General features: G+C 49.4%; 3 protein-coding genes across 7 annotated transcripts in view; 2 read left to right on the top strand and 1 right to left on the bottom strand.

The window, feature by feature from the left end:
• The first annotated feature begins 705 nt into the window (after window positions 1-705).
• LOC113135768 (poly [ADP-ribose] polymerase tankyrase-2-like) lies at window positions 706-13,105 on the top strand. Of its 5 annotated transcripts, none has more exons than XM_026316021.1 (32): window positions 706-915; window positions 1,368-1,425; window positions 2,298-2,657; window positions 3,305-3,420; window positions 3,529-3,637; window positions 3,792-3,887; window positions 3,976-4,012; window positions 4,138-4,213; window positions 4,560-4,654; window positions 4,826-4,892; window positions 5,404-5,481; window positions 5,769-5,877; window positions 6,093-6,214; window positions 6,455-6,546; window positions 6,631-6,709; window positions 6,813-6,984; window positions 7,120-7,196; window positions 7,667-7,812; window positions 7,934-8,099; window positions 8,177-8,396; window positions 8,518-8,627; window positions 9,078-9,116; window positions 9,210-9,398; window positions 9,555-9,930; window positions 10,050-10,126; window positions 10,292-10,412; window positions 10,545-10,642; window positions 10,732-10,806; window positions 10,961-11,066; window positions 11,223-11,409; window positions 11,707-11,863; window positions 12,571-13,105. In XM_026316021.1, exons 2-32 carry the CDS (start codon window positions 1,410-1,412, stop codon window positions 12,631-12,633), a joined length of 3,831 nt encoding a protein of 1,276 aa, XP_026171806.1. In that variant the 5' UTR covers window positions 706-915; window positions 1,368-1,409; the 3' UTR covers window positions 12,634-13,105. The 5 variants fall into 5 exon arrangements, with proteins under 5 accessions (XP_026171806.1, XP_026171807.1, XP_026171809.1 ...); XM_026316022.1 differs by having other exon boundaries at window positions 11,707-11,880; XM_026316024.1 differs by lacking the exon at window positions 1,368-1,425.
• A 4,054-nt stretch (window positions 13,106-17,159) lies between these two features.
• Window positions 17,160-20,218, top strand: part of ccser2b (coiled-coil serine-rich protein 2b) — a 33,651-nt gene continuing 30,592 nt past the window's right edge. The window contains exon 1 of the mRNA XM_026315134.1: window positions 17,160-17,318. The gene's annotated coding sequence lies outside the window, so the exon portion shown is untranslated. The remainder of the gene's footprint in view (window positions 17,319-20,218) is intronic.
• Window positions 18,134-19,510, bottom strand: LOC113135264 (D(5)-like dopamine receptor). The gene has a single exon (XM_026315137.1). The coding sequence runs from the start codon at window positions 19,508-19,510 to the stop codon at window positions 18,134-18,136; it is 1,377 nt and encodes a 458-aa protein (XP_026170922.1).

Here is a 20,218-nt window from a genome sequence, read left to right as displayed (position 1 = left end):
AATGAGAGAACAGTTTCTAGTCACCGTAAAGCTTGAACACATTAGTGCAGCTGATACTGATCAGTGCAGACCAGCAGAGACAGAACTGACATCAGAGGATAGAAAAACTGGGGAAACTAAGAAACGAGCAGAAGAAATCAATAACCGATACCTGCAGGGCTCGGGTCAAGGTGTTGGAGCAGAAATGATCAATAACCAGTAAATCCAGTGGAGGAAAAGGTTTCATGTTTCCCTCAGTCTCAGAGTAGAAACACACAAGTAGAAGAAATGTGGATAAACACGCAGGAGCACTTGAATGCAACACCAGACCGTCGGTGGTGCGTTCAGGTTACCCGGGGTGCTGTAGCTGACACGTGTGCGTGTTGATCTGCTCACACACACACACACACACACACACACAAACACAAACCTGCGCAGACTCAATGCGCAGTGCCCCCTCTATAGGCTACAGCGCACGATGCAGCGGCGCTTCCCCATCAGAACAAATTAGATTCAAAAATAAGAAACATGTTATTTAATGGTTATACCAGGACACAATGTGTAATTATAAAATACAAATAATTTCTCATCTTTATCATTGGGTGGAGAATGTCAACATCTGTGGACAGAAGCCTATCTCCACCCACTCGGGCGGTGCCAGGTTGACAAATGAAGCCCTCCTTTGTGCGTGTTTCAGGGGGGCGGGTGGCCGCCCCTCCTCCTTTTCTCCAGCAGGTTCATCTCGTCTCTGAGGAGCAAATCTGCGTTTTTACGTTCGTTTTATGAAGACTTTCCTCCGGTCTGAGCCTGGATCCGGATCAACCCGCTCCTGGAGTAGGCGGAGGATGGAGGAGCGGAGCCTGTGCGCTTCCAATCGGGGAGTGTTTCATCCATTCAAGGCCAGTAAACAGCTGTAGTATCGCTGCGGTGTCTCCGGTGAGTCCACTGAGGCCTGCTCTTCTTATCACGGGTCCCCCTGGAAGGATTTTAACGCACCTTCTATTATAATGTTAACATTATATTTAAACCGTGTGGCGCTATACTGTGCTTTACGGTATTTCCACCTCCATAGAAATACATATAAATAAGTATATTTATATTCCTGTGTTAATCTTTTAGTATTTACTATTAGTTATTGCGATTCACAGCCAATATTCTTTCAATACATGGGCTTCTCACGTTACTGTAGGTGTTTTGTTGTACTGTACTGCAAGTACTATGTGGAAATACTTGATTGTTTGTATTTCCTGCTACTTTATAGGCCCCGACTGCATTTCAGGAGAGATTTTTACTGCACCACATTTACCTAAAAACTGAATCATTATCATTAATGTACAGAAATAATTCCTCTTTCTACTGACTAGCATTATTGTTTGTTTATTTCAAAGCAATTTGTTTCATCCATCCATTATCCTGGAGCCAATCCCAGCATGCAGTGGGTGAGAGGTGGGTCCCCCCTGGATAGGTCAGCAGCCAATCACAGGGCTGACACACAGAGACAGACACACACTCACATTCACACCTACAGACAATTTTTAGTCACCAACCAACGAACCTGCATGTGTTTGGACTGTGGGAGGAGAAAACCCACACAGACACAGGGACAACATGCAGACTCCACACAGAAAGGCCCCGGGTCCACCTGGGTTCAGACCCTAATCCTGACCTGCATGTGTTTGGACTGTGGGAGGAGAAAACCCACACAGACACAGGGACAACATGCAGACTCCACACAGAAAGGCCCCGGGTCCACCTGGGTTCAGACCCTAATCCTGACCTGCATGTGTTTGGACTGTGGGAGGAGAAAACCCACACAGACACAGGGACAACATGCAGACTCCACACAGAAAGGCCCCGGGTCCACCTGGGTTCAGACCCTAATCCTGACCTGCATGTGTTTGGACTGTGGGAGGAGAAAACCCACACAGACACAGGGACAACATGCAGACTCCACACAGAAAGGCCCCAGGTCCACCTGGGTTCAGACCCTAATCCTGACCTGCATGAGTTTGGACTGTGGGAGGAGAAAACCCACACAGACACAGGGACAACATGCAGACTCCACACAGAAAGGCCCCGGGTCCACCAGTTAAACACAGGTTTAGTTATGTAATGAGCTGGGCGGGGCTCAGGTAGAAACAGGTGACGTCACAGATGGTTTTGTTCTGTGGTTGTTTGTTTATAACACACTGGTCTTATCAAACCTCACACAGTCAGAAAAATGAGAAACTCTTAAATTGTTGATAAATAATTGTCTTCTCAATAATGATTCCTGACGTCCCAATGACCTCTCTGTCTGGTTCTTGTCTCCCCACTAGTCCCCGGGGGCCCGTTGTCCTGCATGGCCTCAGCGGCTGCAGACTTCTGGGGTTCGGCCGCTTGCTGTGCTCACTCCACACTCTCCAGAAGTGGGAGCCTGAAGCTGGGACGAGGCCGCTCGCCTCTGTCTATGTTGTCCGGCCGGAGGTGTTCGGGAGTGTCCGGTCTCGGGGGCGGAGCCGTGTCCCCGGGGCCCGTGGTGGCGGAGGTGGTGGAGCCTAGCGGCGAGACCAACAGGGAGCTGTTCGAGGCCTGTCGGAGCGGAGACCTGGAGCGAGTTCGGAAACTGGTGACTGCAGAGAACGTGAACAGTCGGGACACAGCGGGGAGGAAGTCCACGCCGCTGCACTTTGCTGCAGGTGAGACACAGTCAGGAGGTGAGATTTACTGATCTGTGATCCACCTTTGCCCAGGATCAGATCCATCTAGGATCTCTGCTGGGACAAATGCATGAAAAGTCCTGTTAGTCCCGTTGTTGGCGATAAATGTCGAACACTGTTCGAATCGTTTCCTCCCACAGTGAACAGGGTGAAATGTGCAGGGGGTCGGTGCTTCCTCAGTTAGTGGAGATTTCAAGCAGCTTGTGCTTGGCTGAAGTCAGTTTGGCGCCTCAGAAGGAAAGTTTGCTCTTTAGTCTTTAGTGCTGCTGAGCTTGGCATGCAGCTAAACACCAGTCTCATCTTCATCATCAGGGCCGTGTGGGTGGTGACCCCTCCAGTCCTCCAGCTGCTTCCACCTGACCATGGAGCCACTGGATCATGCTCCAAGTCCTTTTTTTAGGCAGTGAAATCAAAACACACCCACATAAAAAATCTTCTCCACCTTCATAGTTTCAGTGTTGAAGCTGCTGTGTCTCCGTGAAGCCTCGTCAGCCACCTCAGCTCTGCCTTCCTGTAAACCGCTGAATAATTCACCGTGAGCCCGATGAGGCACAAAGACGGGAACAATAAACCACACAGCTGACAGATATGATTTGTGGCTCAGCTGTTTGTCTCTGGCTCTACAGGTTTTGGTCGTAAAAATGTGGTGGACTTCCTTCTCCAGAACGGAGCCAACGTCTACGCCAGGGACGACGGGGGGTTGATATCCCTCCACAACGCCTGCTCCTTCGGCCACGCTGAGGTACACTGCCCCACAGGCACCTCTGGATTTAAACCAGGCTGTGAAATAATACATTTCCCCTCGAACCCCAAAGACCTTTCTGTTCTTTGTCCCGTCGTTTTTGTGCAGGTGGTGCGTCTCCTGCTGCACCACGGGGCGGACGCAAACGCCCGAGACAACTGGAACTACACTCCTCTCCACGAGGCAGCCATCAAGGGCAAGATCGACGTGTGCATAGGTACCAGACACACAAACTAAGTCCTGTACTTTATTTGACTGTTGGTTTACTTATTTTGCAGATTCAATAATAATATAATACAAAACAAGATCAACAAATAAATGATGATTTACTGTTGACTCCATTTAACTGAAGGGCTCGTATCTGTGTGTAGTGCTGCTGCAGCACGGTGCTGAGCCGACCGTCAGGAACACGGACAGTAGAACCGCTCTGGATCTGGCAGAACCGTCCACCAAAGCCGTGCTGACAGGTGAGGAAGAGTTGAGTGGTCCTCACAACCCCAGCAGACCAGGCGCTTAGTTTGACTGATGGACTGGAACATGTTTTTTCTGTTTCAGGTGAATACAGAAAGGATGAGCTGCTGGAAAGTGCCAGGTACGGTGTTGTTTCTGTCCACAGGCCCTCGGGTTTCTGTTCCCAGCTGATTTTGATCTGATCTGAGCTGCACGGTCACAGGTTATGACGGGCTCGGTCCAAACGTGATGCTGCTGTCCCAACAGGAGCGGGAACGAGGAGAAGCTGATGTCTCTGCTGACGCCGCTCAACGTGAACTGTCACGCCAGCGATGGGCGAAGGGTGAGCTGGACTAAACACAGCCTGATGTTTCATTAGCGAACAGAGCTAATCACACACATTCACTATAAATGTGTTGGTTATTTCTTTAATAGGTGTTTTGCATGAAACCAGAACCAGACCAAGTGCTGGATTTGTGTCCTCAGATGTGTCGGTGTCTGTCCAGTCACATAAATGAACAGTTGATGTACAGGAAGCTTTTATTATCATCAGGCATCAGGTGAACAGCAGAGTAGCTGAACAGTGACAGAGAAAACAGGTGTATCATATTGAAATGTGTGATTGATTATGATCAGACTGATCGATTGACGGTCCTGAGTGTGTGTTCATCAGTGTGTTGTTGTTTCAGTCGACACCTTTACACCTGGCAGCGGGCTACAACCGGGTCAAGACTGTTCAGCTGTTACTGCAGCACGGCGCTGACGTGCACGCCAAGGACAAGGGGTAGGTGTGTGTGTGTGTGGGTGTGTGGAGAGATAGCGTTAGTATCATTATTTATCTGTCAGTATATCTGTCTTCCTATGTGTATAAACACTTTTATAAATATAAAATGGTGGGCGGCGTTCAGACGGACGTTAGTGGACGTATTAACAGAGTGTGTTGTGTGTGTCTCAGGGATCTGGTTCCTCTTCATAACGCCTGTTCATATGGTCACTATGAAGTCACGGAGCTGCTGGTGAAGGTGAGCACAGCTACAGATTGTTTTCCTCTAGTCTAAATATAGAGAGTCCTTTAGGTGTCTGTGCGTCCTGATGGTGTTTGCTGAGAGGGCTCTTCTCATCCAGACTCTGGGGACCACATGTACGGATTATTGTCTTTGGGTTATAAAAACAAATCTGCAATAAGTCTGATAGCTGGCTGTCTCAGCTTCTGCTGTGCAAACACCACCACGTTTCCTGTGGCATCTTCACAATAAAAGCCCCCTGTATTAGTCCAGTTACAGTGTTTTAATGTGAAGCAGCAACAGTAGGAAAAGTTCTGTCAGTCAAATTACAAAACCCCAATCCTGGATCACATGTGCATCGTTTCCTGTTGTTTCCTACATGTGAAGGTTCAGTTAGAATCAAAAAGAAAACACAGTAACACCGAGTGGCCATTAGGGGGCACTGCACCGCTACTTTCATGGCTGCACACTAATACTATTTGGTGTGTGTGTGTGTGTGTGTGTGTGTGTGCGTGCGCGTGTGTGTCAGCACGGAGCCTGTGTTAATGCCATGGACCTGTGGCAGTTCACTCCTCTGCACGAAGCTGCTTCCAAAAACCGCGTCGAGGTAAAGTACGAAGTTAGAGCTGGTTCTAATGGCTGCCCTGATAATATGAAGTGAAGTTTATTTATTCATGTCCTGCTGTTGTATTCCTGCCGATGTGACGGCAGAATGTCCTCAGGCTGATTCCAGGAGTTACTGCACTTCTTCTTCTTTGACATTTATTTCATTCAGCGTTTTGTCCGTGAGGCCCCACTATCTCTGCACTTTCAAACTGGATGACATCTCATTTCTCAACAACACAGTGAGTAATAATAAAACCAGGTTAAAGCCACCTGTGTGTTTGTGCACAGGTGTGTTCTCTCCTGCTGAGCTACGGAGCCGACCCCACCTTCCTGAACTGTCACAATAAAAGCTCCCTGGACCTCGCCCCAACCTCGCAGCTGAAGGAGCGACTGGCCTGTAGGTCCCAATGATCAGTTTTACTGTTGCATGTTTATTTCTGCTTTGACGTCACGACGTGGACCAGAACTCATTGAGTCACATCAGCTGGTTTTATGGGGGCCACTTTGTAAAGCTAACCCAGACTCTCTGAGCCTCTTTATCAAGCACCAATCAGGTGTCAGAGTTGTTTATGTTCCTGACCCTGCTCTGTGATCTGATTGGATCTTTGACAGATGAGTTCAGAGGTCACAGCCTGCTGCAGGCGGCCAGAGACGCCGACCTGGCTCGAGTCAAGAAGCACCTGAGCCTGGAGACCATCGGCTTCAAACACCCGCACACTCAGGAGACCGTGCTGGTAGGAGTGACGTGTTGTTGTGTAGCACAGCAGGATGACTGATCAGAGAAAAGTCGGCGTCTCTCGATCACTGACTGACTGACTGACTGACTGACTGACTGACTGACTGACTGACTGACTGACTGACTGACTGACTGACTGACTGACTGACTGACTGAAAGATGCTTCACCTTGGATCACCATGGATTCTGCTCCCTGAGCTGAGTGTTTACTTATTATCGTCTGTGTCCATGTGTCCAGCACTGTGCGTCTGCGTCTCCGTACCCGAAGAGGAAACAAGTGTGTGAACTTCTGCTGAGGAAAGGAGCCAACGTCAACGCGAAGACTAAAGAGTGAGTACTGACAGGTGTGATGGGCGGGGCCTGTTTTTACAGGTGAACACAGTGTTTAAAAGAAAACTCTTGTTTTTCCCTCAGCCTGCTGACCCCTCTCCACCTGGCGTCAGAGAAAGGCCACAACGACGTCATCAAGGTTCTGGTCAAACATGAAGCGAAGGTCGTAACCTGTCGAGAACAAGCCTTAACACCTGTCTGTGCTAAAGCCTGAATTGGTTTCAGCGTCTCGGGTCCAACCCCCCTTCCGGTTTCCCTTCTTCCAGGTGAACGCCATGGACCACCTGGGCCAGACGCCGCTGCATCGAGCAGCCCACAGCGGACGCCTGCAGACCTGCAGACTGCTGCTGACCGCCGGCTGTGACCCGCTGCTGATGTCGCTGCAGGGACACTCACCTTCACGGCTGGGGGACGAGAGCCTGCAGGAGATACTGCAGGGTGGGTGGTGACGGGCTGTTACGGTTATCAAACTGATTTATTTCAAACCACAGACCGTCCACATACGTCTGGCTAATAGTCTTTATTATCTTGAGCTGTGATCGTTTTTCAACGAGGGTCTCTATCTGTCAGCAGGAGTCCTGATCGGGAACTCGGAAGTGGACCGACAGCTGCTGGAAGCCTCCAGAACAGGAGATCTGGAAACTGTCAAGGTGGGTTTAGATTTTATAGGAAAAAATCTTTAATTTGGTCTTTTTTAAAACTTTCTAGCTACTGAAAACGGATCCGCCTGGTCCTGTTCTGCTGGCTGATCATGTTGGCTGGCTAACGTCTTAACCTGCTCCCTCAGGTTATGTTCCTGTGTTGTTGTTCTACTGTTCTAAGACCTGAGATGCAGGAACATACAGGCTTCATCATGGTTTCACATGTTTGGTGTCTCCCATGGAGCATGTCCCTGACCACAGTTCTGCTGAATCCAACCCTGGATCAGCGCTCAGGTGTGCACGTCAGGAAAGTAACGAGGCTACGTGCACAGTTTGCTGTGTGCACTTTATTTCCATACCACAGGGCAGGTCTTAGCTCCACAATCACTGACTTCTGCTGACACTTAAATATTGGTGGATGATAAAGTTTCTCTCTCTCTCTGTTCACACTGTCCATCGGTGTCTCTCGCCCCCTGTAGAAGCTCTGTACAGTGCAGAACGTGAACTGCAGGGATGTGGAGGGTCGACAGTCGACGCCGCTGCATTTTGCCGCCGGCTACAACCGACTGTCTGTCGTCCAGTTCCTGCTGCACCACGGAGCCGACGTACACGCCAAAGACAAAGGGTGAGGAAGGTGGAAGGACGGTGAATGTTCCTGCTGCAGGATTCAGGATTATTTCTAATCTCTGTTGTTCCTTTTATTAAGTTGGTTTTGTTGGTGTGGGTCTCGCTGCTTTGTCCCTCAGAGGCCTGGTTCCGCTCCATAACGCCTGCTCATACGGTCACTATGAGGTGGCTGAGTTGCTGGTCCTTCACGGTGCCGTGGTCAACGTGGCCGACCTGTGGAGGTTCACGCCTCTGCATGAAGCTGCGGCCAAGGGCAAATACGACATCTGTAAACTCCTGCTGCAGGTACACGCAGACGTCAGTGACGTCGAGGAGCTGAGGATTTGTTGTCAGTGAAGTTTCATCTGATCTCCTGTACCCAGCACGGCGCCGATCCGGCCCGGAAGAACCGGGATGGTAACACTCCTCTGGATCTGGTGAAGGACTCCGACACGGACATCCAGGACCTGCTGCGGGGCGACGCCGCCCTGCTGGACGCCGCCAAGAAGGGCTGCCTGGCCCGAGTGAAGAAACTCTGCACCCAAGACAACGTCAACTGCCGAGACACACAGGGGAGACACTCCACGCCGCTCCACCTGGCTGGTACCAGAACACACACCTGATCCATCATACCCCAGCACTACGCAGACACAGATCAGTGTTACCTGTAAGTAAGGTGCTGTGTGTGTGTGTGTGTGTGTGTGTGTGTGTGTGTGTGTTACAGCGGGCTATAATAACCTGGAGGTGGCTGAGTACCTGCTGCAGCACGGAGCTGAGGTCAACTCTCAGGACAAAGGAGGACTCATTCCCCTGCACAATGCTGCCTCCTATGGGGTGAGGCTGGAATAACACACACACACACACACACACACACACACACACACACACAGAGTCAAATACACACAGGTGACTGAAAGGTAAATGAATTTCCATACGAGAAAAGAGACAAGCCTGATGTAATACCGGATTCAGACTCTTTCCTCGTCCGGGTGGACGAGGCGGCGTGGAGAAGCTTGATCAGCTAATTCAGCTAATAAAGTTTGTTGAAATGAATTCAGGCAGGAGAGCTGCTCTGGACTCTTTACCCACACACACTTAGTCACCGTGGCCTCCGGTTGATGAGCTGATGATTGAAGAGACACAAAGTGGACACACACACATTCCCTCCTCATCTCCAGGCCTCTTGTCCAGGCAGACCAGTTGATTAAAACACACTGAAGAGATCCAACCATCATCATCTCTTCATCCCTCGCTCTCCTCCACCTCGCCCGTTCTTTCTCTCAGCTCCTCCTCTCCTCCTTTCACCCATCACATCTGATGTCGGTGCGTCTGACACTGAACCGAAACAACAACGGTCAGGAAATATCTGATGATTGAGGGACCTTTACCTCCGATCTGGTTCTCTGTGTCCTCCAGCACGTGGACGTGGCGGCTCTCCTCATCAAGTATGACGCCTGCGTGAACGCCACCGATAAGTGGGCGTTCACGCCTCTGCACGAGGCAGCTCAGAAGGGCAGGACCCAGCTCTGCGCCCTCCTGTTGGCTCATGGAGCTGACCCCACCCTCAGAAACCAGGAAGGGCAGTCGCCGCTGGACGTGGTCACGGTGCGTCCCATGCTGCCTTAAAGGGACAGTCCACCATAAAACATACATAAGCTTACAGGGTTACCTGTTTTTCCTCTTTCCTTCCTTCTCCATCCTTTTTCATTCTTTACTTGTTCTGCTTATTTCCTCCTCCTCTTCCTCCTCCTCCTCCTGTAGGCTGATGATGTCCGGGCGTTGCTAACAGCAGCGATGCCTCCCTCTGCCCTCCCCGGCTGTTATAAACCTCAGGTCATCAGCGTTGCGGCGTCAGCTTCTGGCTCTCCACCCATCACCGTGGTCCCGCCACTTCTCTCCTCTTCCTCCTGCCCTATTCCTCCCCTTCTCCTCCTCCCCTCCTCTTCCTTCTCCTCATCTTCCTCCTCTGGTCTTGACACCAATCCATTGGATACTGCCAACGCCACCGCCGCTGCCAATTCTTGTCCCAGCTCCTCGTCTTCGCCACCACCACCATCTTCATCCTGGTCTGCGTTTCCTGAGATGTCACGGCTGCTGACGGCTGAGGAGCCGCTGGGCCCTGAGAAGAAAGAGGAAGGTGCGTGATGATGATGATGATGATGGGCAGTTAGAAACAAATAGGATCAATAAAGTTTGATGATTAGATTGTATTTGGTTTGAGAAGTTTGGTGCAGTGAAATGTCTGTGTGGTTCCAGGAGCTGAGCTCAGTATCTGTCAGTTCTTGAAGAACCTGGGGTTGGAGCATCTTCTGGAGATCTTCGCCAGAGAGCAGGTGAGACATCGATGCTCTGCTGCAGATTTTTCAAAGACCTGACTTAGGGTTCAGATCTGGTTTTAGGGTTCAGGGTAGAAGCAGGTTTGGGTTGGGCTGTCAATGAGTGTCCTCACAGGTATAGACAAAACGTGTGTGTGTGTGTGTGTGCGTGTGTGCGTGCAGATCACCCTGGATGTGCTGGTGGACATGGGTCACCACGAGCTGAAGGAGATCGGCGTCGACGCCTACGGACACAGACACAAGGTCATCAAGGGGGTGGAGAGGCTGCTGAGTGGGCCGCAGAGTGAGCACACACACACACACACACGTCGGGCTGCAGGTTTTCCTGACTTTTGCATCAATAGGACAAAGGGTTAATGGAGCAGGCTGCTGTGATCTGACTGTGTGTGTGACTGTGTGTGTGTGTGTGTGTCAGGCCTGAACCCCTACCTGACGCTGAACACAACCAACAGTGGCACGATCTTGATCGACCTTGCGGCCGATGACAAGGAGTTCCAGTCAGTTGAGGAAGAGGTACTTCTCTAATAATACTACTACTACTACTACTACTACTACTACTACTAATACTAATAATAACAATAACCCTGTTTGGTGTCGACCAGATGCAGAGCACGATCAGGGAGCACAGAGACGGCGGCCATGCCGGAGGAGTCTTCAGCAGATACGGTCTGGTCAAGGTGACGTTGTTTTCACTGCAAACATTCAGTGCATTTTCCCTTTAACTGCTTTTAGTGACATTTGAACCAGAGCAGGAAATATTTTCTGTCCAAACTGTGCCGGACTCAGTCCGACTGAGCAGACGGGCTTTTCAAATGTCTCCCTGTGTTTCAGATCCAGAAGGTCTGCAACAAGAAGCTGTGGGAGAGGTACAGCCACCGCAGGAAGGAGGTGTCGGAGGAGAACCACAACCACTCCAACGAGCGCATGCTGTTCCACGGTCCGGACAGCAGCAGGCCCAAAGAACCACTGCAGCCGTGGTGTCTGACTGTAGTCAGGCTGCAGTGGGACTACTTACTGCTAGTGATGGTTCTATAATTAATTTATTACTGTGGTAGTTTTTTTTTTTACTGATGGTACGTGTTGTCCCTCCCAGGGTCTCCCTTTGTCAACGCCATCATCCATAAAGGTTTCGACGAGCGCCACGCCTACATCGGCGGCATGTTCGGGGCCGGGATTTACTTTGCAGAGAACTCGTCCAAGAGTAACCAGTACGTGTACGGGATCGGAGGAGGGACGGGCTGCCCCCTGCACAAAGACCGCTCATGCTACGTCTGCCACAGGTGCACTGCCTCACACTCTTACCTCACTTAGTGCAGCAGGTAAAACATCATCATCATCGTCGTCATCATCGTCATCATCGTCATCATCAGGTCCTGTGTGTTGTTACTGCTCTACATTTATCTGATAACTTTATACAAACTACAGTCTAATCATCAAACTTTATTGATACTGCACAATGACTACTTTTACTTTGGATACTTCAAGTACGTTTGGATGATGGTACTGTGCTGTTACTACTGTTACTGCAGTAGAGGAGCTGAGTACTACAGTAACTCTTCGTGCTGGCCTCCTCCCAGGCACCTGTTGTTCTGCAGGGTGACTCTGGGAAAATCCTTCCTGCAGTTCAGCGCCATGAAGATGGCTCACTCTCCGCCGGGCCACCACTCCGTCACCGGCAGGCCGAGCGTTAACGGCCTGGCTCTGGCCGAGTACGTCATCTACAGAGGAGAGCAGGTCAGCAGCTGCCACACGTGAGGTTCTAGTTTCTCTAATCAGAGACATAATAAAAATATTAATGATGATGTTTCCTGCTTCGTCGGGTCATTTCTCCTTCTTTTTAAACCTTTAAAGTGATGACACTGCTAATATTATATTTATATTAGAGAAACCAGAAATGGTCCTGACCAATGGGACCTGGTAGAATTTCAGTATTATGGTATTATTATTATTATGGTTCTGTAGAGCCAGGACAGTGACTTAGTCTGTGGTCTCAGTCTGAAGTCTGGTCACAGGTAGTCACTGTGTGGGCTCAGAAAGCAGCTTGGACTCGTAACGTCTTGTGGTGAAGTGGCACTTCACCGTCTGGCACGAACAGAGCTCCACTCCAGCAATCAGCGCCGCTGTTACTGAGCCAAATTACATGTGGCGCTCGGCTCTAGAGATCATTTCTGCAGCAGGACGGAGAAGATGAAAAGGAACTGGGGTCATTAAAACTTCACTCAGCCATAAAACCATGTTGACGATTAGATCTGATACAGAAACAGGTCGTGTCCTGTCCTGCAGAAAACAAACCAAAACATCTGAGTTGACTGAAAAAAAGATCATCAGCGTTTTAATCTTAGATGTTTGTTTTCACTGAGCTTTTTCTAATTTGATCTTGAGAAGGAAGAAGTAGTTTTGATGTTTCCGAGGGTCAGTGAACGCCTCTGTGCTGCCCACAGGCCTATCCAGAGTACCTGATCACCTACCAGATCGTGAAGCCCGAGTCCTCTGCAGACGGCTGAAGAAGGTGCAGAAGAAGAGCGCTCATCTTATCCTCCCAGCTGAGCCTTCGCTTCACTAACTGCATGCAGGACTTTTTTTCTACTGTTTCTTCTATTTTCTGTTGTATGCACTTTATTTATTAACCACAGGTTGTATCGTGACTTGATTTAGTCTCTTTCTCACTAAAACACTATGGTCCAGTGATTTCAGGGCACAGCACTTTGAGAAAGGATGAGTCTGTTTCACGGCAGCAGAGTTTTGGGTTTGGACCCACGGTCTTCACGTTGGCCGCTCGTACGTTTTTCAAAATAAAGTCATTTGGGTGGATACGACACGAGAACAATCCAGATGTCACTGACAGAAATCTGCTGATTGGATGAACGTGACTCATCCTCTCTGAAGAGCGAGCACTTCCTCCTTCTGACAGACTTTTCCATAAACAGTGTGTTGCCTGGCAACGGCCTAACGAGGTGAAGTATTCGTTTAGTTTTATGAAGCTGTTGTGCATAATTGTTTTTGTAATGTGGGTTTATTGTCATTTCTAATGTGAAGAGCGTTTCTGAGGCAGCCTGACGAGCTGATTCCTCACTTTAATGGCTGGTTAATATTTTAATGATGATCAATAATTCCACAACACGACAAGGTCTGAATGTGTTTATTCCACATGGTTGTGTCAGACCAGTATTAACTTCATGTCACCTGCTCCACAGCTCGTTTGGCTGCTCGTGGTAATGAATTTAGGAGAAACTCTAGTTTTCCTGGTTTGTGGAACAACAACTCTTCGAACATTCAGTGACAGATTCGGTAAAACACTGTGGACTCACAGGTTATTGACAGTCGCTATTATTGATTGTTATTGACAGAAATATAACCGACTGTCAATAACCTGTTCACCAAGTGTCTCCAGTCTTAATGTTGAATCCTAAAAAAATACCACTCAGCTCCTAAATCCACCAGGTTCCGCCTTAATATCCAAAGGTTTCCCAGTAAACCCAGTGCAGGTGCAGCGTCAGACTTAGAAACACAGACTGTAAAACCTACAGAGGAGCAAAAGCACCAATGACTGTCATGTATGTAAATGTGCTCCGACCGCTGTGCTGCTGTGAGCTCTTCTGCTGTCGTCTGTAACGTGACGTTAATGGGCACTGATGCACGGAGCAGCAGCTGCATGTGGTGGTGGGGGGGGGGGGCAGTAAACACCTCACAGGCTGCAAACTGACTGAGGAGAAATGGGCCTGTTTGTTTACACCTTTGGTCCCCACAGTGTTTGAAAAAGGAAAATGTCCAACCATGAAGTTCATTGGATGTTACCTCAGATGACATGAGAGCAGGAAACAACTTTGTCTAGGAAACTTCCAAACTAGCTGCCCCTCTCAAAATGTTGGCCTTGAGAGGAACCTGTCAGACAAATCCATCTGCCTTCTGATATTTGTTTAGTTTTCCATCAGCATGAGCTTCTTCACCACCCAGTGGTCTTCTACGACACCAGATTTCCATATCATCAGAAAAAGAACCATGATTTCAGTTCCTGCTTCAGAGAAATAAAGTTGGTGTAACTTGAAGTGCTGTTTCCTGTTTCTACTAAACTTCCATGATTTTTAAAAAGAGACTAATTGGTTGGACAGTGTTTAAAGGAACTTCACACCTGCTGAACATCTGAGTTTTTGCACCATCGTTGTAGCTTCATGACAAGTGATTTGTTCTTTTCCATCTCTAACCAGTTTTCTGACAGATCTCCAATTATTCTCCGACACGTCATCAGGAACCTCAAAAGGTTTAGACCAATTAAAGCTGGAACCCAGCTGGCCTTCCTCAGCCCAGTGAGCCTCAGGACTGGGGGCCCAAAGGCCAAAAGTGAAGGGACATTTCAGATGTTTCCTGTGGATGCTAATGAACCTGCAGACTGATCTCTGCACAGGATGAGTCTGCAGGAGTCGGCCCGACCAAACCGGTGCTGACACCAGCAGGTAGGAAGGTTAGTGAAGAGTTTAATTAAAACCCTCAAACTGAAATAGTCCAGACTAATGGATTTTAGTCATGTTTTCCCAAAGCAGCATCTGACAGGTGGCTCCTCAGATAACACAGGACATTTGCTGCTGCCCTGCAGCTTCTCCTGATCAACCTGTTTGACCTGACATTACCTTTAGTGACGCAAAGGGATGCTGCAGTAGTGAGGACAGCAAACCAACATGGATGTGCTGTAATCTTAAAACCTGCAGTGGAGAGGACCTGCACCGCCAGGCTTGTCAGAGCTGAAGGACAGACGGACGTTCACTGAGCAAGTTAAAAATGGGACTAATTGGCTGTGAATTCTGGGTAAATTTTAAAAAGTGAACTGTCCAAACCCTTCAGCTCCAACATTAAAGCCAATCATAAGCTGGAAGATACCAATTCACCACCTCCCCCCACTCCACCCTGATCTAAGAGGGTCCTGCCCATTAGCTGCAGACAATAAAAAGTTCATTTGTTTTTTTATTAAACACTTTTTACTTCATGCAAATGTTTCAGGATCCAGGTTCATCCTGCAAAACAAGAAAACCATGAGTTAGTTGTGATCAAACCACCATTAATCAGCCCAGACCTCAGTTTGTATTGTACCTCATCAGAACCGTCCCTCTGGACCTGCACCCTGGTAGAAACCTGCTTGTTGCTGTTGCAGTGAAGGCAAAGATCGCGGTTGGTTGTGGCCGTGGCGACCGTGCGGGGCTTCTTCTGCTTGCTGGAACCAGTTTACAGCGTGGCTGTGTGGAGGGGGAAGAGGAACCATCTCACTCACAATCTGGTGCAACTTGACATTGGAGTCCCAGAGGCTCAAGACAGGAGAGGCCACCCAGTTCCTCAGGTCATAGACTGAGGTGTAGTCTCCTGCAGGCTCCTTGTCCCAAGGTAAGGCTGCAGTAGACGGGTTCTCATAAGGACCAGATCCATGACCCCCAAAGCCATGAACACTGGCAAAAGGAAAAGGTCCGTAACTCAGCCAGAAAATCTTCTCTGCAACAGCTGGAGGGTGAAATGGAGACGTGTCATGGTCAGGACTGGCTTCCTCCTCGTCCACGCTCAGGTCTGGATCCACATCGATGCTAAAAACAGGGTCAGTCCGTGCCATTTTCACAACAGCCTTCTTGTAGTCTAGACTATGGGAACGGGGTTGTGCATAACTGGAGGATTTATCAGACCTGGAATCAAAAGTTTCACTGAACCTTTTTGACCCAGAACTCTGTGGCAAGATAGACACCCTGGGAAGTGCAACCCAAAATGGGATCTGGTCTGCAGTGGGATGACTGGTCTGCTGGAGGTCTGTTTCAGGCAGCTGGTCTCGGGCAGATTGGTCAGTCAGTTTGGACACCACAGAACGGAAATCTTTAGACCGAGGGTTCGGGATTCCAGCAGCAGCTCCACCAGAGTCCATGACAGATTTGTAGGGATACACGTAGTCTGGACAAGACACAGCTCAGTCAGAGAACTCAATCACATTAGCAGGTTCTGCACCAGGTTTCTGCATGTTAACCCTGAGAGTAAGTAATGAGTGGTTTAAACTAGCTGGAGAAACTAGTCTCAGGACTTTCATACTTCTGGAACATCAGAAGAATAAAAGGAGAAAGTTAATGCAATTGGATTTAATGCCTGAAGAGAGAAATGCAGGAAGGAGAAAGGCCAGAGAGTCTAATGATTATTTAGAGGAACCACGAGGAAACAAGAAAACCAGTTTGCTCTTAGCTGCTTTGTTCTCTCTGGAGGTTCCTAAAGCCAAACAGGGGTCACAAAGTTCTTTAACTCACCTCTTTTTGTTGCTGGATAACAAGCAGCACTGCTGATTAACAGCAGACACAGAATCCTGTAGGACCAAGCAAGAAATCTTTAATTGTCCCTGAGTTGGACTTTCAGTAAAGGTTTGGACCAGTTTAAAAAAAAACACATACCATACTGAGAGCCCCCACACCATGTTTGAGCCAGAACAGCAGCAGCAGCGAGGCCTCAGCAGCCTGGGGGAGGGTGGACAGTGTTGTTGGTGGACGGCTGCTCTGGTTTATGTGCTTTCTGAGCTAATTAAACTCATTAATGGCACCTGGAGCTCCGGCCGTCTGCTGCTGGGAAAACAAAACTCTGTGTCTGAAGTTTTTTGTATCTGCAGCAGAAACTTTTTCCTTCAGGTTAATTAGTCCAAAATGCAAAAATCAACAAAAACCAGACCAAAATCTCCTGTTTGCACCTGTGGCCTCCATTTTTCATTATTCAAGCACTGAAGACCGTGAGCTCCACCACACGGACACACTCAGCCCTGATCAATGGTTTGCAGGAAGCGGCTCACAGGGACCAGTCAGAGACATAAACAATAACTTATTTCCTGCCCAGGTAATTACAGGTGAGCATGTTATGGACACAGCAGCTCAGGTGTTGAAGCCTTTGTAGTTCAGTCTCATCTGTGTGTGTGTGTGTGTGTGTGTGTGTTGTTGTTCTGCAGTGTCCGTCACGCGGCGAATGACCGAGGCTCACACACACGAAGATGAAAGTGGAGTGTGTGTCAGAGACAGCTCTTAAGGCGGCGGCTGTTTGGCGTGTCCTCCATGACCTTTGACCTCAGCGGCTCAGCTTCAATAAAGCACAGCTTCAAACACCGAGAGGCTGCAAACACTTTCTGCTGCACAGAAACAAACCAGGAGCTGCCGTTCACTGAAACATGCTTCTTCTCTCAGAACTGATGAAGGTAATTAGCACAAAGCATTCTGGGTAGTCTGGACCAGTCCACCTGCTCCACCCAGGGCTGGTTTTAAAAAGCATCGTGGTATGTGTGTGTGTGTGTGTGTGTGTGTGTAAATCTGTAGAGTCGCTAACATGGTTAAAATAACATGTTTCTGATTATTAAAACTAAAACAGTCAGAGCTGAGAAGGAACCGGCTTCAGTTCGCCCACACAGGAACCTTCCCACCACAGAACCACTGGACCTGCTTCAGCTGAATTTATGCAGAAACGGCCGCAATTACCTGAAGGAGCAATTCAGCTAATGATGTAAACTAATGATGTGATTGTCTCTAATGAGCCTTTGTGGCTTTAACATATCAAAGGTGGATCCTGTGGTTCCACAGCTTTGGTTTTATCTGTCACTGAGCAGAAACTGCAGATCTTCTCACAGTAAAACCTTCTGAGCCTGAACACACACACACACACACACGTGTAAAACATCAGCTGAACTTTATTGATCCCGTATCAATAATATCAATAACATGTCAGTCCTACCAGCAGCTAAACATAAACAGTTATGGAAAACACAACAACAGTCCAACCAGCTGCCCTGGACCCTGGATGCTGATAGTCACAGTCCAGGAAAAAGAGAAAAGTGGTTCCCAACCTGCAGACCCCGACCCCCAGGAGAGGCCGCAGCATAGAACCACAGGGTCAGAAGAGGGAAGGGGATGTGGAAGTCAGGAGGTCAAACAGAAGGTCAAAGGTCACCCATGTAAACCCCCTTCTCCCTGGGGTGTGATATGGAAAACAAGGGGCCAGACATTTGGGCCAGTGTGCTCACGGCTGGATTTGACCCGGAATAACGTAACTGTCTGTGGGTCCGGACGAGTTGAAGGGCATCATGTCTAAAGAAATCTCCGCCTCGCACTCGTACTGCAGGATGGCAGGAAGCAGCAGGTTGCTGTGGTTCCGGGATTCATCCGAAATGACAGAAACTTTGTCAAAGTTCTGCTCCGGGTCTCCTCCTGTGTGAGAGGTGGCCAGTCTCTGCGGCCCGGGGCCCGGCAAGGCGCAGGTTTCCTTCTGCATGGTGGTGTCGTGGTGGTAAGACACCAGCTCGTTACTGAAGTCCACCGTCTCCACCGTGGACGTGGAGCAGTACTTGTTACAGCCCAGGATGGTGGAGAAGGCCTTCCTGAAGTCGGCGTTGAAGGCGTAAATGACCGGGTTCAGGGACGAGTTGGCCCAGCCGAACCACACGAAGATGCTGAAGGTGGTGTCGCTGACGCACGGCTCTCCACCTTTGTCCATGTCGCAGAACGGAACCACGCAGTTCAGGACGAAAAACGGCAGCCAGCAGAACACAAACACGCCCATGATGATGGACAGGGTCTTTAGAACTTTCGTCTCTCTCTTAAAAGATGTTTTCAGCGAACTTTCGTCCTGCGCTGACGCGCGGTGACGGTGGTTTTGCGCGCGGGGCCCCGCCGCCCTCTCCAAGGACGAGATCCGTCTGATTTGGGTTTGTGCTATGCGGAAAATGCGAGTGTACGTCCCCACCATGATCACCACGGGGATGTAGAAGCTGATGAGGGACGAGGAGATGGCGTAAGTGCGGTTCAGGCTCGCGTTGCAGTCGTCCGGGTTGTCCGCTGTTGCGTTTTCCGCGTCCGCGCGGTGCCAGTTGAGCTGCACGGGGATGAAGGAGATGAGGATGGACAGAGTCCAGGCGACGCCGATCATCAGGAAGGCGAACCTGCGCGTCATCTTGCGCTCGTACTTGAACGGGCTGGAGATGGCCCAGTAGCGGTCCATGCTGATGATGCACAGGTTGAGGATGGACGCGGTGGAGCACATGATGTCGAAGGCGACCCAGGTGTCGCAGAAGCGGCCGAAGAGCCAGATGCCCGCGACCTCTGACACCGCCCTCCAGGGCATCACCAGCACCGCCACGAACAGGTCGGACACCGCCAGAGAGATGACGAAGGAGTTGGTGACTTTGGAGCGCAGGTGGCGGAATTTGATGACCGCTGCGCAGACCAGAGTGTTACCCAGCAGGGTGGAGACGATCAGGACGCACAGGACGCAGCCGGTCAGCGCGCGGAGGCTGAGACCTCCACCCGGCTCGGGGCTGTCCGCTCCCGCTGTGACCACCTGGTGCGGATGCGGCTGGTCCAGGTGGAGGTTTTGACTCTCATTATAAAAGCTCTCCATGGATGTCCAGAGTCACTCCCTCGGCGCCATGCCCGTCTCAGCTTCTCCTCACGGTACTGCCGCCCCGGTCCTCTTCACATGCAGAGGCTCCAAACTCTCTGCCCGTGTCTCCACCGCGCAGACAGAAAGAAACCAGCTCACTGAGCATTTCCCCGCGTCCCTCAGCGCACTGACTGACGCTGCAGGTGGCGACTAGACTGACAGCCCCAAGTCCCGACTTTAACACATCCAACATGTTTACTCCACCGTCACCACATCCGTTTGTTTCCCGTCGGGTCTTTAGACATGTGCGGCCCAAAGAAAACACTCAGAGGCAGAATTTGACTGCAAATCAATGGAGAGAAGAGCGAGGTCAAATAGAATCACAGCAAGAGCATAGTCCTCAAAAGTTTTAAATAATTAATGAGACTCTGCAGCGTCCAAATTAAAAATGTGAAACAAGCAGAATAAAGATTTTAAAGGCAAATATATTAGTGACCATTTCGAACCAGTCCAAATAAAAAGTGATGGACCAGAGGAACAAACTCATGATATTATATTCGTGGTATTATATATATTATATATCACCAACTCTGGGTCAAGTGAGTCAAATCTCTGTTTTAATCAGGGACCCACTGGTTTTTACTGGGTCCATTTAATCCAGTGTCGCACTGGTGCACAATGATCCAGATTAGGTTTAATATGAGTCAATGTGATTTAGACTATAAA

This window comes from Mastacembelus armatus, chromosome 19, assembly GCF_900324485.2.
Source record: "Mastacembelus armatus chromosome 19, fMasArm1.2, whole genome shotgun sequence".
Lineage (NCBI taxonomy): Eukaryota > Metazoa > Chordata > Actinopteri > Synbranchiformes > Mastacembelidae > Mastacembelus > Mastacembelus armatus.
The sequence above is the reverse complement of the archived record's forward strand: the minus strand, read 5'-3'. Positions and strand labels throughout refer to the sequence as shown.

Excerpts from the sequence above, each read along its gene's own strand:
- LOC113135768 (XM_026316021.1), top strand. Across the intron at positions 9,117-9,209 it reads ACCCATCACATCTGATGTCG|CACGTGGACGTGGCGGCTCT; the intron begins GTGCGTCTGACA and ends TGTGTCCTCCAG. Across the intron at positions 10,807-10,960 it reads GCAGATACGGTCTGGTCAAG|ATCCAGAAGGTCTGCAACAA; the intron begins GTGACGTTGTTT and ends CCTGTGTTTCAG.
- LOC113135264 (XM_026315137.1), bottom strand. The coding sequence starts at position 19,510 with ATGGAGAGCTTTTATAATGAGAGTCAAAACCTCCACCTGGACCAGCCG.